The sequence below is a fragment of the Andrographis paniculata genome, unplaced genomic scaffold (assembly GCF_009805555.1).
Source record: "Andrographis paniculata isolate CXL003 unplaced genomic scaffold, ASM980555v1 Contig77END, whole genome shotgun sequence".
Taxonomy (NCBI): Eukaryota; Viridiplantae; Streptophyta; class Magnoliopsida; order Lamiales; family Acanthaceae; genus Andrographis; species Andrographis paniculata.
In genome coordinates, this window is record NW_026137614.1 from 4997184 (window position 1) to 5014477 (window position 17294).

Here is a 17294-nt window from a genome sequence, read left to right on the forward strand (position 1 = left end):
CAAATTGGACTAAGCTATATTTAAATATGATCATGAACTTGACCTAAACTATATTAGATGGATCCAATTTTTATTTTATTTTTTTATTATTTTTACAAATCTTAAATTTTATCTTAAAACTTGACAAACATCCGAATTTGACATATAATAAAATTATATATTTTATTCCAAACTATTATAGTAAAATAATAAATAATAAATAAATAAAGCTAAAAAATATTGTTTTAATATAATTTATATTGTTCAAAATTATTATATATATAATTCATGTATTAACAAGGTCCAAACCCACTTGGGACCTAAAATCCAACACAAATTTGACTCAATATCTGAATAATTGAGTCGGATACTAAATAAATAAATAAATTGGATTGAAATCGAATTTTAAATCTATCCAAATCCATTGCCATCTCAATTTTAAAATTTTATGGAAATCTTTTCTCATCTAAAAGAGTATACTTGGTCATTACTACTACCAAGTCTAATACTACTACTAATAATAATAGTAATAATAAAAATAATATCGTCCGCGATGATCCGCGATGATTCAGTGGTGTAAAATGAACTTATGAATACGATGTCATGAATTCAAATTTCGACGCCAAAATGTTATTTATTATAAGATATGAAAATAATATCATTTATTTGTAATATCATATATTGTGCTACTATACATATATATATATATTATATTTTTAATAATATTAATAAAAAATTATGTATTTTTTTTTTAGAACACATATATATATTTGCAACACAATATTAAATTCACAGTCATTTTAAATTTAAGAATCATTAACAAAAAAGGAATAAGGTTTAATGCAATGCTCATCGTGAACAAAATATTACTTATAATATAAAAGGGAAAAAAGTTTGAAAAGGAATTCAATATTATAAAAATAAAAAATTGCCCTACAAAATCCAAAAAAAGCGATAATAAAATTAATTTAAAAATTATATTGATATAAATAAAATAATTACTACTAATATAATTATCATCGAATCCATTATAAATACAAAATAATATCCTAAAATCTTTTAAAATAAGAATGAAAAATCTTATTTTCCACGTCATATAAATAAATAAATAGATAAATATTGTATTTGATATATCGAGTCATATTTTATTTTATGGGTTTTGTTCATTATATATGCGTTTGGTTTCTTCTCCAACGCTACCTCTGCGGAGTTTTCTGTTTATTAATATATTCGCAGCGTCGCTCCGTTAATCCAAATCTCTCTCCTCTCTCTCTCTCTCTCTCTCTCTCTCTCTGTATTGTTTTCAACGATTCCTGTCGTATTACTGCATTCGCGATTCGAATAATCTATTCGCTTTCAGAGGCTGTGCAATTCTCTTTCTAGATCTTCCGAGGTCCGACGATGCTGCCGTGGTTTTGTTTTCTAGAAGGTGAGCTCACTTAGCGGCTACGTTTTGTAGATGTTAATTGTTTTTATTTTATTTATTTTTTTCTGATATGGTTTTGGACGGTGTGAATTGTGATTGTGCTTTTGATTGATGAGGCGTTGTTATTTGAATTTGCACTGTGCGTTGAAGCTTGCAATTCTGGAATTCGTTGTTTAGGTTCGGTGTTTTTGTTATTTTTCCCACACCGTGTGGATTGCGATGCGCTGGATTATGGTGTTAGCCCTTGTTGATCTTTAGTCTCGATTATGTGATGAGTTGTTTTGTTTGTGTGTGTGTGTGTGTGTGTTTTGCCATTCCTCAATTATCAGAGGGTTGGAATCAGTTATTAGGGATTTTTCTACTGCCTCAATTCATTATTTCCGTGAGATGATTGTGTATATATATATGTATATATATAGGGTAAAGGATTGGCATGTAGAATATCTTGATTAGGTATTAATTTGCGACCACTTATCTCCTACACCGTTGGATTCCACACTGTTTTGATGCTGATTCTTTACTTTATGAACAGGTGATTGAAATTCCAGAGGCACTCAAGATTTTATGCTGATGATTGTAGATAAGCTTGAAATTCTTTTCTGAAGCATTCATAGTGCAGAGACCTCGCGTTCAGTGGCTGCTTTTAGATGATAACCACTGCTTGCAGCTAGTATAGGCTGCATCTAAGCATGTTGATATCTATTTTGTTGATAATTGGTCAATCTTACAATGAAAAGCCAACTCTTTGGTTCACATTATATTATTCAGTGGACGCAAGGCCAGATTTGTGCATACCAGTAGCTCAACAACACTGTTTAAACAGTGTAGAAACCTCTTTAACGAGGTCCGGGATCCACTGATCAAACTTTGACTTACCAATTTGTAAATTGAAGAATGGAAAAGTGAGTATCTTAATTCTTGTTTGATATTGTTAATTAATTGGGTTCCTTTGGTTGAGCTTATTATCTAAGCTTTGTAATGATGTGCTCTTTGCTGTTGTTCCTCCAGATATAAATTTTTTGGTGAGATTGGCGATGGAAGTTGTGGTCATGTATATAAAGCTATAAATATTGAGACATCTGAGATTGTGAGCAATAACCTATTTGCGCGCTTTCTTTTCATTGATCTTGTGGAAATCTACTTGACATCCTGTACCTGTTCCAGGTTGCTGTCAAAAAGATGAAGAGGAAGTACTATTACTGGGAGGAATGTGTAAACCTAAGAGAAGTGAAGGTACGTGCGAGTTAATGTATGGTAGTTTTTCTCTTGATCTTGCTAAACATGTTGGAACTCAGAGATTACATATGAAAAGTGTGTATTTTATTTAGTTGACACTGGCTGACAACTTGTTATTCCCTTCGAATGTGCAGTCCCTCCGAAGATTAAATCACCCTAACGTCATAAAGTTGTTGGAGATTGTCAGACAAAACAATGAGCTTTTCTTCATTTTTGAGTACATGGTATTATTCTATATTTTTTTGAAAGCTACTCCTTTGTTTGATACATTCATTTATTTTTATTTTTAACTGTGAAGCATGACAGACTTGGCAATGTCATTGATAGTTAAAATATCTCTATAATCAAGATTTGGATTTGTAAATTATTTGGAGCTGTATCGTTGAAACTGGTATGTGTGTGTATGTTATTTAGTTTAGGCACAGCAGTGGAACTACTTGAACTTGCATCTTGTCTTTATGCAAATTACTTTTTTACTTATTGCTTAGACTTACCAATATGACTCATCCTCCACACACACTGATGAATATACTTTATCTGGACAAGAATAGGGTAATATCCATTTAAGAATATTTGATTAGTGCCATTCTGGACAAGAGTCTAGCATTGCCTACTACCTAATTCACATCAGAACAGGGAACACTAGAGGTTTATAATTATGCATCTTTGTAGATCAAAGAAGAGAACTCTATCTTATGAAGTTAAACCAAAGCAATGGATGGTTTAGTTAGATTAATTTCCAATGCATAAAATATTAATCTAGTTAAAGGTCATGTATAATTAGATTATATGCATATAGTAGTCGTTGCTCGCATTTAGGTGTTTAATATAACCTAATTTTAAGAACATGGCAAAGCAACATAGCTTAGAAGATGATCTAAATCTGCTATTTCAGATGGTCTGTCCATTGCAATTTATCTGATGATAGTATCTCATTATATCTAATTTTGAAGTCTGCCATCTGTTACAAAAGCATTTGATGTGTTTTTTTTTTTCTAACCATCGATCATAAAATTAAAGCTTAAAGGAGCATAATAGATAATGAAATATTCTGTGGAGAACCTTCCAACACCTTTTTGTGCTTTATATTCCCAGGAGCATAACTTATACCAAATAATGAAAGATCGACAGACTTCTTTTTCGGAGGAAGAGATTCGAGCATTTATGTCCCAAGTTCTGCAAGGGCTTGCACATGTGCATCAACACGGATATTTTCACCGTGATCTAAAACCTGGTAAAATCTATGAAGGCTTTTCTGTATTATATGAATAAGAAATCCATTTTTGTTTGCTGAGAAAGATCATGGTGTAGAGCTAATTCATTGAATTCTTTCTGTCAGAAAATTTGCTGGTCACAAATAACATGCTAAAGATTGCCGACTTCGGACTGGCTAGAGAATTGTCATCATCACCTCCTTTTACTGATTATGTTTCTACTCGCTGGTTGTAATATATATTTCCAACACTGATACACCAGTCTTTATTGCTATTTTTAACGATTTATGAGTCTGACGCATGCCTTTGTGTGCACTTTCTCTTTCTTGTCAAGGTATCGTGCTCCAGAGGTCTTACTTCATTCTTCATCCTATACCCCTGCCATCGGTATGCAAGATTTGTTACTGAGCATGCTTACTGTCACTCTATTGAATGAAGTTTGTCAAAATGCTGGCTTATGTTTTTATTTCTGGTGCTTCAAGTTGTTGCAAATAATATGGCTTCTTATTGGACATTTTAGAGCGTTCTTTCTTCCTATTTCATTTATTTTAAATGATGAGCATATACACGTTTTGATTGATATATAACTATCTACAGATATGTGGGCTGTTGGTGCAATACTTGCTGAACTTTTCACTTTGAACCCGTTGTTTCCTGGGGAAAGGTAACTTCACAATCTAGTTTTGGAATATCATTATACCAGATCTGTTATAATATAGTTATATACTTTTGGAAAGGTAACCCGTTGTTTTGGAATACAGTGAAATTGATCAGTTATACAAGATCTTTTGGGTTCTTGGGGCTCCTGAATTGAATTCCTTCCCTCATGCCAGAAACATTATTCAATTAACTGATATCAGTTATTCATATGTAAGTTGTCTCGGTTTTGGTATTATATTTCATCACCCTCTATCATTCTATCCCACCACTTTCAACTAATTCAAATGCCAATCATGTTGATAGATCAAGCCTGCCAGTTTGTCTGATATTATTCCAAATGCAAGCCTGGAAGCAATTGACTTGATTAAGGTAGATTTAATCAGTGTGTCATTACCACGTTATATTTCTTGTCCCTGGTTCATATAGCCTTCATTATGTAATGCTTTTATACCTTTCAGCAACTTTGCTCCTGGGATCCATTGAAACGGCCGACTGCAGAGCAATGTTTGCATCATCCTTTCTTCCATGTAATATAAATTATATATATATATATATTTTCTAAGCTTATGCAGTTGCTGCATCGTTGCTAATGTCTTCCAATGATTAGGTTGCCTCACCGTTTCCTCGTCCACTTGGAGACGGACTTAAATTAAGTCTAGGTAATTTTACGTGGTATTTTTCATGCCTCCCAATATGTAAGAACGATGTGATTCATAATTATGTATTGCCATTGTTTGTAGGAGCCGAACCTAATCTTGAGCTGAACTTGTGGGACTTCGGTGCTTCAAAGGATGATTGCTTTCTTGGCTTGACATTGGCAGTGAACCCCAGCGTTCCAAACTTGGGTAGAGGTTGTTCCTTCCCACATTATTTATTGGATTATTACATGTTACGCCATGTTTTCATAGTGTTTTTTTCTCTGTAAAAACTAATCAGTATTATACAACCCCTAGGTACAAATCGACATAGTTAGACCTAAGATTTCATTAGTAATTGATTTAGTTTCTTTGAAAAAACCTTAAGAATAATCTGCCTGTGGTAGGAACCAAAGTAGATGGAATTTGCCAAAAAATTTAGTCTTTTCAGAATTGGATGAAATTCGCACTACTCGTCCAAAAGGGTCCAACAAATCAGACTCATTGCATCTCTGATGTGATGATGTCCGATGTTGTGTGGTCATTAGCAGTCCCATTTTTTCAACTTTTTGGGTTTTATTTTTTTAATTTTATTTATTTTGAGCTTATTTCTTTTGGGCTTTAGCATTTCCGAACCTACAAGTAAATTCCCCCTCTTCTGAAAACTTATCGTTGTCTTGTTGTTTTACATTTTTCTAGAGATGATCTGCAGAGATCAAGGTGCCAAAGACGTACGTGCTTTAACCTACACATGTTCTTCCTCTTGTCACTACATACAATAACACCTGGTCAGTATCATCTGTTATGTAACTTGTCGACCCTCTTTTATGCAGGATGTGATGATCCATCCCAGTTATATCGACCATTCACAACAATCAGGTAGTATTTGGATTTAATATATATATATTTTTCCCCACCATAATATTTACCACCAACATTCCTCTTTTATATTTTTTTTTCAGTTTTCTGGTCGATGTTCCCTGCCAATCACCACGTATTAACTACATCGGTGGAGCCTTCCCTATCGCTGGCTTTCAGGTAAAATTTGATATTCGGTGAGAAAGCAACATAGGATGCAAAATGAAATGGTGTTCTGAATGTGTCTTTTAATCTTGGGAATAAATTTTTTCTTTTTTTCTTTTGATGAAAAATGGAGAATATGGGATAGAGTTGATATTTTATATGGATATGTTATATGAACATATTCTTTTGTGATTTTAATAATAGTAGCGTGAGTTGTGTGGACTATTGTCATGTGTGTTGTTATTTCATAGTCTCTCTATCATCAAAATTTATTCTTATTTTCACTTTCTTTCTTTTGGTAGTTATTAGTGTTTCTCTTTTTAATAAAGAAAACTTTTATTTTTTTTTACTTTCTTTATCATAAAAAGAAATTTTTTTTATTTTTATCAACTTTAAAAAAATCCGTAACCGATCACCTGTGTTTTGTTTTGTGGGCAGTTCTGGTTCAAATCCATCAGCAAATATGATTCCGGAATCGGCAGCAGCAGGATTCACGGTGGCGCCGTTCCAGGCCAATGGTGGTCTAGATCGCCCGGTCCTCGCAAGTTCAGCACCCTTTCCCCAACATCATCGATACCTCTGATCTATATTAATATGGTATGAATGAATGAATTGAGGCAATTTTTGTTTACACTTATTTTTATTGACTTTACTTCCTACTTGTTTAGATGATTTAGTTAGTCGCAACCACCTTTTGGTTTATTGATTTTGAGGTCCATATAGTGAGCGAGTCAATCACATTATTTTTCTCTTCTTATTATTATTAAATATTTGAGTTTTTTCATCTACGGGTTTTTTCATACTTTGTAAAAATGGGGTGGGTATACATAGAATTTAGAGATTGGTGAGTTTTATTATTATTATTATTATTATTATTATTATTATTGGTTGAATAGTTATTTGAAGGTGATGTTTTGTAAAATAAAATAATATATTTTTATGAAAATATATATATATATAATAAAATCGTAAAGTGAACATACCAAATATTCAAATTTTGATGTGTTTCTTGTGACTAAGAATAGTTAATCAACTTTAGAGTGTGATTTTAATTGGTTCATAGAATAATTATAGGTGCATTCGTCCACTTTATTTAATTCAAAAGATTTTTAAATAAAATATTATACTCACTATAGTCTAATACTCCCTAAACCCTAAAAATATAAAAATTGGAATTGGAAACACATCTAAGTACTAGTGAGATCACAATTTTATGTTCTTTTCAAAAAAATTTGCAGAATGACAAATTATCTTATAAAAATTACTAGATTTTTAATAAAATACTATACCAAAATTAATATTTAAGAAAAAAATTAAAAATAAAATAAAATACGAATGAAACCAAACTCCAAATACTCTTGGATTTTTTTATTTTTTTTTTGAAAGTTTTAAAATTTTAGAATTCTTTAATAATAAAATTTGTAACGATGAAACCAAAATTTTGAAAGAACACAAATAGTGTGCTTGTTTCTATTTAAAACTAAAATTAAATTAATGTATATTTTAATAAAAATATATATATTTCTTTTAACTTTATGAAATATTTTTATATTAACAACACAATTTATTATACTGCCAAAAACATATCATCCTAAAATATAAAGTGAACAAATTAATTATATTAAAATATTATTTCAATTACAACTCAAATCAAAATATAATCTTAAATCAAAATTTAAAAAATTCAACGCTATTTGAAGTTCTAGATATTTTTGAAAAATAGTAAAATATTCTGATACAATGTTTGTAAATAAATATATATAGTTAATGTGGGTTTTTTTAAAAGAATAATATTATATAGTATTATAAAATAATATTTTTAAATGTATGAAAATAAAATTTAGTAAATGTTTCTTTAGTATATTTTTACAAATTTTAGTATTTAAACTCTGGCGTTTTCTTAAAAAAAAAAATATTTTTTTTTCACAAAATATTTTATCAAATATTATTTTTATATTAAATTCAAATTAATTTATTTTAAAACTCAAAAAAAAAAGACACACAACCTTAGCTGTTATAGAAACCATAGTGAAAGTACACATCAAATAAATCTCTATTCAAACCTAATATTCTACGAATTAAACTCAACAAACAAATCACACTAAAGATCGGTTTGAACCCCGCAAACAGGCAACTATCAACAATTCAGAGACTAGTCATCACATCATAACGTGACACGTGGCAATGAATATATATATATATATATTAATATTTCACGTTAACCCTTGCAGCTAAGCAACCTCCCTTCCCACTCTCTTGCTTCGCCATTGAAGAAGTGTCACCAAACTGCTCTGCTCGCTCAGAAAACCTTTCCGTAATGGGCGGAGACAGCTTCTTCCTTCCTACTCCTCCATCCGCCGGTGCTTCATCCATTTTTCTAGTTCATTTTTATTTTTACTTTCTGTAAATACGAAGTTTAATCCGATTTTCCTAAATTCTGCAGACGAATCATTGCAAGGTCTAAATTCGCCGCACGAATCGCCAAATTCCAGTGTTTCCAGGTTTAATTTATATATTGATTTTCAATTCGAGGAGAAACACTCGTTCCGTATGGATTTGACATCTATCGGTTGATGATCGCTGCTGTGTTTTTCAGTAGGGACGAGGAGCATTTGAATTGTGAATCGGAAAACGATTTGGGGGAAGTTTCTTCGATCTCTGCGGCTGTGGAGAGGCAGAGAGTCAAGGTCTATGCAGATGTTTTGGGGAGTTATGAGTTGTTGAAGTCTCGGACGAACAGATTGGGGGAAGCCAAAAGTAGAATACTAAGGTAGGCTTTGCTCTGTCATTTCTTTCACTTTGAAATCGATTTTTGAGACTGAAAGAAGCATTTATCAAATTGCAGATATTCAAAGGATTTTTTTGGTGCCATTGTTAGATATTTTGAGTAGTTCATATTGTACGCATTAAAAAAATAAATGGATATAATGCGTCATAATAAAAGATATAAATAAAAGATATTGTACAAATATTATAGGATAAATTAAATAATTTCCCTTAAGAAAGAAGTATTATACTCTCTTTATCCAGCTCTGACATTAAAAATATCTTTGTCCCGTAAGCGATGGCTTGGTGGTGTATGAGTTGGACTTGTGACTGTCACTTGCCGCACATGGTTCGCCTCAGGTCATTGTAATAGTATTATAAGAAGTATTTTTGCTTTTTCTTTAAAAAAAAAATTGTATTACATTTTTACATAATAATTAATATTTAAATATCAACAAACACAAATTTTATGGCTGAGTGATATTGCTCATCATCATTTAGCTATTGCATTTATTTTTCTTGTTGCTGGTCATATGTATAGAACGAATTTCGGGATTGGACACAATACCATGGATCTTTTTAGTATATTGTGGGTGTATTTACTTTGAGTGATTAAATTGGATAATATAATTTTATCCAACCTACTCACTGTTTACTTTATAATATTAAAACCCGTGATTGATTAAAATTTGATATAGTAATACACTAATTGGAGATGATTAATCATATCTAGATGTGTGAGATTAATTTAATGAAGTAAAGTGAACATGATAGTATTAATTAATCTCATGATTAATCTAGTAAAATAATCTTATGTATTATAATCATATCCTTCAAACTTCAAAGTAAACACACTTTGTATATATTATTTGTTGGTAATATTAATCGGGAAACATGTATATTTTTTGAGTTTAGTTAACACATAGGATATTTTTATGTTAAAGACGATTAGTACTGTTATAGAATGATGTTTCGTAATGTACCGGTAAGCTCTAGTTGTGTTTCGTAACCTTTTAAAAGTTTGACGAGCTTGTAATGTAGTCGAGGGTTCAATCCTTCTTGATAATGTGCTTGTGTGTAATGTGTTACAATTAAAAAATCAGAATTACATTTGAAGGTTTCAAGATATGGTATAAATTAAATCTTTACAATGCATGATATATTCATGTTTCTACCGCAAAATTAACTTGGAGCTCTTCGTCTTTCAGTTATTACCCGGGTTCGTGGGATGAAAAGGCAGGCGGGGAGGCTCCGCCTGAATATTTGGTGCCAAATATTACGTGTCTCTTGCTCGTCGGCGCTGTAGGTTCTGGAAAAAGTAGCCTTGTTAATAAAATTTCTCGGGTGCTTGAGGATGATGTGTTTGCATCGGAACGAGCTCAAGTTTCATGTAATGTAATTTACTTCTTTATCTGTTTTTTTCTAGATGTTTAACAAAATTATAACCGTCGCTCGATTTACTTGATCGAACAGATAACTCTTCTAATGGAGAAGCTACCTATTTTCTTCACGAGTATTCAATTCCACGAGGCTCAGGTTCGTTCTGTTTATACGACACACGCAGTTTATCTGATGATTCTACTGAAAACATGAAAATGGTCGAGTCTTGGATGAAAAAAGGTGTTCGTCATGGAGAACTCATAACAAGGTGTGGTACATAGTTTCTTTTGATTTAATGAAGAAATGCCACGATTTGTTTTCCGATGGAGTTGGATCTTAACTATTGTTTTTGTCGGTGCTAGGAAATCGGACAACAAGGTTTTAAGAGCTCGGTTGAAGTGTAAGAATCGAACAACACCATCTTTTACCAAATACAGGACAGTTAACTTTGTCATATTCGTTGTGAATGCCCTTTCGATCTTGGAAGAAATGGACGGTGATGCTGAAAACAAATGGCAATACTCTCAAATGATTGCTACAAATTTCAATAACCCGTTGTTGTCATTCAAAGGTTCCGTTCCAACGAGTCCTGTTTAAAATATTACAAAGAAGTTTTCTTCAATGTCTCTTCTCTTACATTGCCCCTTCGATTCGCCTTTTTTTTTTTTTTTTGTATCTCAGATGACAAGCCTGCTGTTGTAATTACACATGGAGATCTACTGCCACTTTCCGAGCGAGTGAGAATTCGCGTTTATCTCGGGGAGTTGCTGGGAGTTTCTCCAACAGGACAGATTTTCGACATTCCAGGTACATAGTTTCGATACCTTCTGTTTTTTTCCGGAGTATATTTATAGCTGCATTGATCACTACAGGAAACGATGACCCGGACACCCAATTGGCAATAGTCGAAATGTTAGCATACTGCCTTGAACGTGCCGATAGAAATCTTTCTTTGAAAAGCCCCTTCTTCCTCAAGGTTCGGTTTCTTTCCTGAAATTTACAGTATATATTGATGATGCCGTGGAATCTTTCCCCAAATTTTGATCTGTCATTTTGGCATTTTAAGTGGACAGGAATTTATACGATCTTGTATTTAAATGCTTATGAAAAATGATATATGAGCAGTGATCTACAACATTATTAGAGTTTTAACAAGTGGAATATAAGAATATTTTCAAATGAAGTGTACTTAAAAGTTTCGGGACTAAATTATTGCTTTGATTATCATGATGATTTAGTCAAATCAGTATGGTGTTGATTTCATCAAATCAATCCATGTTTTTTAAGAATGTAGCACGTAATAATATAATATATACTACATCATATAATTACATGCAGCACAATAAGGATGCGTTTGTTTGAGGGTTTGGATTTTGGATTGAGATTTGAATAGTAAAAAATTTGAATTTGAATAGTTGTATGATGGGATATAAATAAGAATTAATGTGATATTTTGAATGTAAAATTGATTTTTAAAATAATATAAAAAATAAAAAATAAATGTTTGATTTGATGTTTTTGGAGGAAAATTTTTGTAGGAATAGTACAAATTCCACAAAATCCCTCAAACAAACGCACCCTGAGCATATTATACATCATAATACAATATACAACTCACGAATCAAATGTTAATACATTATATAACATAGCACATTATATAATTTTATGTAGCACAATATATAACTCAGACAACACATGTTTTTATATAAAATAGTATATGGTATCTACCTTGTGATGAAATGCTAATTACTTCAAATTCATATGTTGTCAATTTGAACTCCTCGCAAGATTCTAGATGCTATTTCCGAAGGATGATATTTGATCTCTATTCGCGCAGAGAAATCATGTTACAATATTCATGCTTTGAACAGGTTCTAAGATGTGTCTCCCCGGATTTGATAATTACTGTGATGTTTTTACTAATCGCCATTATCCTACGGCATGGTTTTTACCGTAGTCGGGATCCCACTTGTCCTATGCATCATCCAACAACGGGAGTGGAAGTCGAGTGGCGTAAAATTCGACATATGTGGCTGGGAGAATAGGTACGTACATGTTATGAATCTATGTCAATACATATATATATATATATATATGTATGTGTGTGTCTATCTACATGTAAATGATAAGTGAATTTATAAATGTGGTGGTGATGGTTAATAGAAGCAAAGCTTTGGTGTTGATTGATCGTCTTGATGTAAAGAAAATATAGCAAATATATTGTATTTCAAGCACAATAACCATATTATACAATATACCATAATATATATATATATATATATATAATATCATATATGCTATTTATTTTGTAATAAAGTGTTAATTGCTTGTGCTGGTTTGATCTAATCGTTGTCTATGTAAGAGATAGAAGCTAGTAAATTTTGTTAATATTTTTTATTTGTTAATTAGAGTTGATCAACATTGATTACATATTTTCTAGAATTATACTACAAGGTTTGTTTGGTTAGGTTGTGTATCATAGTTTGAATTCACGTAATAGTCTGATATTTGTATGAGAAAATACTAAATTTATTATGCTAAATATTTGGTACAATTACTAAATTAGAAAATGGTACAGTTGTTATTTTACGGACTAAAATGGAATCAGGAGTATATTTTTTTTTATTGAAAATTATAAATATTCAAATTAAATACATCAATATAGTTTTAATATTTTCATCGTATTAGAGTTATAATTTTATTTTTAAAATAAGTATGTGTGTATATATTTATTTGTTACTCATAAAAATAAGTTATATTAGATATTATTATTATTATTATTATTTAAAAATAAATTATTTTAATTATATGTATGATGCTATTTAGAATAATCATAATCGTAGTGTCATATAGAGCCGTTTGTGATAGTTATCTCAAATACTTTCTATTATATCTTAAATTTATATATAATTTATTTATAATAAAATATTTTATGTATTCTCTTTATTACTCATATTTTAATAATAATAATAATTTATTTATAGTAAAATATTTAATTTTAGCCGAGGCGGTGAAGTAGTATTAAATTGAAGAGCGAGTGCGTGTCTGTCTGAGCGCGGAAGATGGTGTAATGACTGAAATACCCCTAACAGAAACAGACAGTCATCTTCTTCGTCATGGTGTGTGCGTGGGGTCCGAACCCGACCGAAATAGGGAAGGCGACTCGGTTCTGTTCTTCCACACATTCCCAAAATTCATCCACACCACGCACCCCTACGTTCGTTTCTTTGTTTGTTTCTCTGTGGATTAATTGATCGAATTGCAATTTGCAATTGTAATTTGTTCGTTTGAAGGCAATTGATTCTCCGCTCTGCTCTCTACTCCTGTTTCCCTCTCACTCAAATTTAAGCTATTTGAATCTGATTATCGATTGCACTCTGTTGATGGGCGCTCTGGATGAATGCCATTACAATGGCGAGATCGGAAACGGAGTGTACATCGCCGATTGCGACTGCGTCGAGCTGGATTCGGACGATGAGGAGGAGGAGGAGGCGCAATCAATCGAAGATGCTGTGAGAATCCTGCTGCAAGGATTGGGCGAGGACATCCATCGCGAAGGCCTGCGCCGGACGCCTCTGCGCGTCGCCAAAGCCCTCCGCGAAGGAACACGAGGTCTCGGATTGAAATTAGAATTTGCTTCATCAGATTTCGATCTCTGCTGCTTTTATTGATTTGAGCAAATGTGGATTCGGATTAGCTAAGCTTCGTATCATCAAATCTATGCTATGCTGCCATTTATGATTATCGATATTGTTGATGTTGAAGATGCCTGCCTTAGAATTATGCTAAGAAGTAAGAACAATCTAATAAATGAATGTATGTTGAATTCTAGAGCTTGAGGTTGGTAGACTGTAAAAAATGTAGACAAGTTCTTCCTAGTTTATGGTTTGTGAATCGGAGAAAAGTAAGATTTTTTGACGTCAAATTTAGGAGCTTGATTTTGATTGATAGACTTAAATCGACGAAAAGTTCTTGAATCGGAGAAGCATGATTGTTGTTAAGATTGCGCTTACTTCGATCGGATTGAACCGTAGTTGCTTAATTCGAAGATTGTGTTTGTTTTTTTAACAATGAATTGGAGATCTTCTATTTGCCATTGTAGTTCTTCATAACAAATTGAAGTTCTTTCATATGGAGATATGAATAATTTCGGCGGCTCGGTATATGAAAGTATGTTTTGTTTTTAGTTCATAGGGTTTGTGTGTTTTTTAATCAATGAATTCGAGCTCCTTACTTTTCCACGTTGTTGATTTCGGTTATTCTTTTCATCGGCTCCTTTTGTAGTTCTTCATAACAAATTGAAGTTTTATACTTATAGAAAAAGCTAATTATAGTGTTGATTGAGTCAAATCAATATAAACATTACATGAAAATTTGGCAGACATCATATGTTTTCAAATAATACAGCACATATAGGACGTGCTACATGGACATTTGTTAATTTATTTGTTGTATTTGTATTATATTAGAGAGAATAAATTCAGCATAGTAACTTCAGTCTCTTGTAAAGCTACATATGATTTCGGTATGGTATATGAAAGTATGTTCTTTTTTTTTTTTTTTTTTTTTTTTTCTATCCAGGTTATACGCAAAAGGTGAAGGACATTGTTAACGGCGCCTTATTCCTGGAAGCCGGCTTGGAGAGCCGGGTCGGGTGTGCGGGAGGAACCGGCGGGCTTGTAATCGTTCGCGATCTCGATCTCTACTCATACTGTGAATCTTGCTTACTCCCGTTCCACGTCAAGTGCCACATCGGCTACATCCCGTCGGGCGAACGAGTCGTTGGCCTGAGCAAACTCGCCCGAGTAGCCGAAATATTCGCCAAACGCCTCCAAGAACCGCATCGATTAGCTCGGGAGATTTCCGATGCGCTACACCACGCTGTCAAACCGACCGGAGTCGCCGTCCTCCTCAAATGCACTCACATCCATTTCCCCGACTTCGAGTCGGCCATCTTCGAACCGAATCACCGAGGATGGGTCACGGTATCCGTCACGTCGGGATCGGGAGCCTTCGAGGACGAAATGGTCGATAGTTGGACCGATTTCCTCACTCTCCTCCGATTCCGAGGTACAAACATCGACGACCACATGAACCCGGTTGATAAATTGTGGTGCCCGTCTTCCTCGTCTCGTACCTTCGACACGGCGATCGATCCGGCGATGCTCAGATCGGTTTCGTCGATCCTTCGCAAATTAGGCGAGGACCCGTCGAGGAAAGAACTCTCCGAAACCCCGGCGCGGTTTCTGAAATGGCTGATGAGCTTCCGGAAGACCAATTTTGACGTGAAGCTGAACGCGATCCCTCATCGACACGATTTTATCTTGCACTCGCACGGCGGCGATCGACAGCACCTCTGCTCGGAGATGAATTTACCGTTGTGGTCGCAATGCGAACACCATCTTCTCCCATTCCACGGCGTCGTCCACATTGGGTATTATGGGTCGACGACGAGCCGGGTCACCTCTGTCGGGAAGTCGATACTGCAATCGATCGTGCATTTCTACGGGTTCAAGCTGCAGGTGCAGGAGAGGCTGACGAGGCAAATCGCGGAGACGGCGTCGACGGTGTTGGGCGAGGACACGATCGTCGTCGTGGAAGCGAATCACACCTGCATGATCTCGCGCGGCATTGAGAAGTTCGGTAGCAGCACGGCGACGTTCGCCGTGCTCGGGCGGTTCGCGACGGACCCGGCGGCAAGGGAGAAGTTTCTGCAGATTGTTCCTAAGTTTGGAAGCTGACGTGAAAGAAAGAAAAGGACAGGAAGAATGGCTATAGGGTTTGAGGAAGGGTGGAATAAAGAAAGAACTACACATGCTTCTTTGCAAGTATTTTTATTACGTATCATCGTCGTCTTTGTCCGAATTTTGAATTGCGTATGTAACTTACGTATCATAAAATTTGTTACATTGTTCGGTCACACTTGAAGTACTAAAGGACGGGAAGTACCAACTGCACGTAAATTGTAATTGATGTTAAAAGACTGAGGAAGAGAGTTTTCTTATACAATATTTTAGGAACTACCGAGAGTTTATGAAATTTAACAACTTTTAGTTTAAAATGAGATTTTATGATATTTGTCTAATTTTATTAAAAATGAAATGAATTTTTAAAAAAAAATTATTTTTGTTCATATTTATTTATTAATAAAAAAATAATTTTTGTATCGAATACAATGTTAATCTAAAAAAATATAATCTTAAAAATGGTATTGAACAATTGTAGGAGTAATTAGCTACTCTAAATTGAAATAAGAAAGCCCTAAAATTGAAAAGCTTTACTTTGTCCAAAGATCCGCATGGATTCCAATAGCGGGAACCTCCCCGGACCAAATCCTCTCCACCGCCACTGCCACCACCAGCTCCGCCGCCATCACCACGTGTTTTACATAAATCCTCACTGCCCGCTTCACCGCTCGATTTTGCAGCCGGAGAACCATTCGCCGTCGTGCTCGCTTTCAACCCTGCAAAATCCGGAACTAGTTGCGCCTACTCCATTCAACCATTGTCCTGATTTTCTCGATAATCAGCCCAATCCAACATCCGATGATTCCCTGTAAGTTTTCAACACGTCGTTTTTCTTTCTATTGAGCACTTGGACTAGTCAGTAGTGCGATTTCAATCTCACAAATATGATTATCAATCGATTTAGGAATTATGAAATTGACATTTAGTATAACCTATTTCAATATACCATTCAACTGAAGAATTGATGGAGCGATGATTCTGCTAGCATGACGTGCTTAGTAATTTCGTTGACTGTTTGTTTCCGTTTGGTTGGATTAAGGTTTATGCAAAATGAATTTGAGGATTTGGAAGTTGAGGAAGATGATGATGATGAGCCTGTGTTTGTTCTAACTGATGAATGGAGAGATTTCTTTGCAAAATCTGAGGCCAAAAGGAAACAAGGTTTTCAATCTTTTCCTTTTCATTTTACTTAGCCTATTCTAAGTGATCCTCTCTTACAGCGTTTTTT

General features: G+C 33.7%; 3 protein-coding genes across 4 annotated transcripts; all 3 read left to right on the top strand.

The window, feature by feature from the left end:
- Positions 1 to 1157: 1157 nt before the first annotated feature.
- On the top strand, positions 1158 to 6957 carry LOC127266678 (serine/threonine-protein kinase MHK). 2 transcript variants are annotated; one of them, XM_051297020.1, is made up of 19 exons: positions 1158 to 1408; positions 1938 to 2096; positions 2174 to 2307; positions 2414 to 2492; positions 2570 to 2638; positions 2776 to 2865; positions 3737 to 3875; positions 3981 to 4083; positions 4190 to 4242; positions 4453 to 4519; positions 4617 to 4725; positions 4819 to 4884; positions 4974 to 5042; positions 5123 to 5174; positions 5256 to 5366; positions 5850 to 5881; positions 5984 to 6029; positions 6113 to 6188; positions 6612 to 6957. In XM_051297020.1, exons 3-19 carry the CDS (start codon positions 2300 to 2302, stop codon positions 6754 to 6756), a joined length of 1314 nt encoding a protein of 437 aa, XP_051152977.1. In that variant the 5' UTR covers positions 1158 to 1408; positions 1938 to 2096; positions 2174 to 2299; the 3' UTR covers positions 6757 to 6957. The 2 variants fall into 2 exon arrangements, with proteins under 2 accessions (XP_051152977.1, XP_051152976.1); XM_051297019.1 differs by having other exon boundaries at positions 1938 to 2307.
- LOC127266679 (uncharacterized) lies at positions 6653 to 13054 on the top strand. Its single transcript, XM_051297021.1, has 10 exons — positions 6653 to 6770; positions 8405 to 8533; positions 8617 to 8674; positions 8770 to 8943; positions 10148 to 10329; positions 10413 to 10587; positions 10682 to 10890; positions 11001 to 11126; positions 11192 to 11295; positions 12191 to 13054. Exons 2-10 carry the CDS (start codon positions 8491 to 8493, stop codon positions 12362 to 12364), a joined length of 1245 nt encoding a protein of 414 aa, XP_051152978.1. The 5' UTR covers positions 6653 to 6770; positions 8405 to 8490; the 3' UTR covers positions 12365 to 13054.
- Positions 12251 to 17227, top strand: LOC127266676 (GTP cyclohydrolase 1-like). The gene is made up of 4 exons (XM_051297018.1): positions 12251 to 12364; positions 13613 to 13931; positions 14901 to 16874; positions 17106 to 17227. Exons 2-3 carry the CDS (start codon positions 13703 to 13705, stop codon positions 16058 to 16060), a joined length of 1389 nt encoding a protein of 462 aa, XP_051152975.1. The 5' UTR covers positions 12251 to 12364; positions 13613 to 13702; the 3' UTR covers positions 16061 to 16874; positions 17106 to 17227.
- The last annotated feature ends 67 nt before the right edge of the window (positions 17228 to 17294 follow it).

What these genes read in the sequence shown, in the direction of transcription:
- LOC127266678 (XM_051297019.1), top strand. An exon ending in TCACCGTGATCTAAAACCTG is followed by an intron (nt 3,876 to 3,980) that starts GTAAAATCTATG and finishes TCTTTCTGTCAG; the next exon opens with AAAATTTGCTGGTCACAAAT. An exon ending in CGTTCCAAACTTGGGTAGAG is followed by an intron (nt 5,367 to 5,849) that starts GTTGTTCCTTCC and finishes ACATTTTTCTAG; the next exon opens with AGATGATCTGCAGAGATCAA.
- LOC127266679 (XM_051297021.1), top strand. Translation starts at nt 8,491, where the DNA reads ATGGGCGGAGACAGCTTCTTCCTTCCTACTCCTCCATCCGCCG. An exon ending in CATGGAGAACTCATAACAAG is followed by an intron (nt 10,588 to 10,681) that starts GTGTGGTACATA and finishes TGTCGGTGCTAG; the next exon opens with GAAATCGGACAACAAGGTTT. An exon ending in ACAGATTTTCGACATTCCAG is followed by an intron (nt 11,127 to 11,191) that starts GTACATAGTTTC and finishes TGATCACTACAG; the next exon opens with GAAACGATGACCCGGACACC.
- LOC127266676 (XM_051297018.1), top strand. Translation starts at nt 13,703, where the DNA reads ATGGGCGCTCTGGATGAATGCCATTACAATGGCGAGATCGGAAACGGA. An exon ending in CCTCCGCGAAGGAACACGAG is followed by an intron (nt 13,932 to 14,900) that starts GTCTCGGATTGA and finishes TTTTCTATCCAG; the next exon opens with GTTATACGCAAAAGGTGAAG.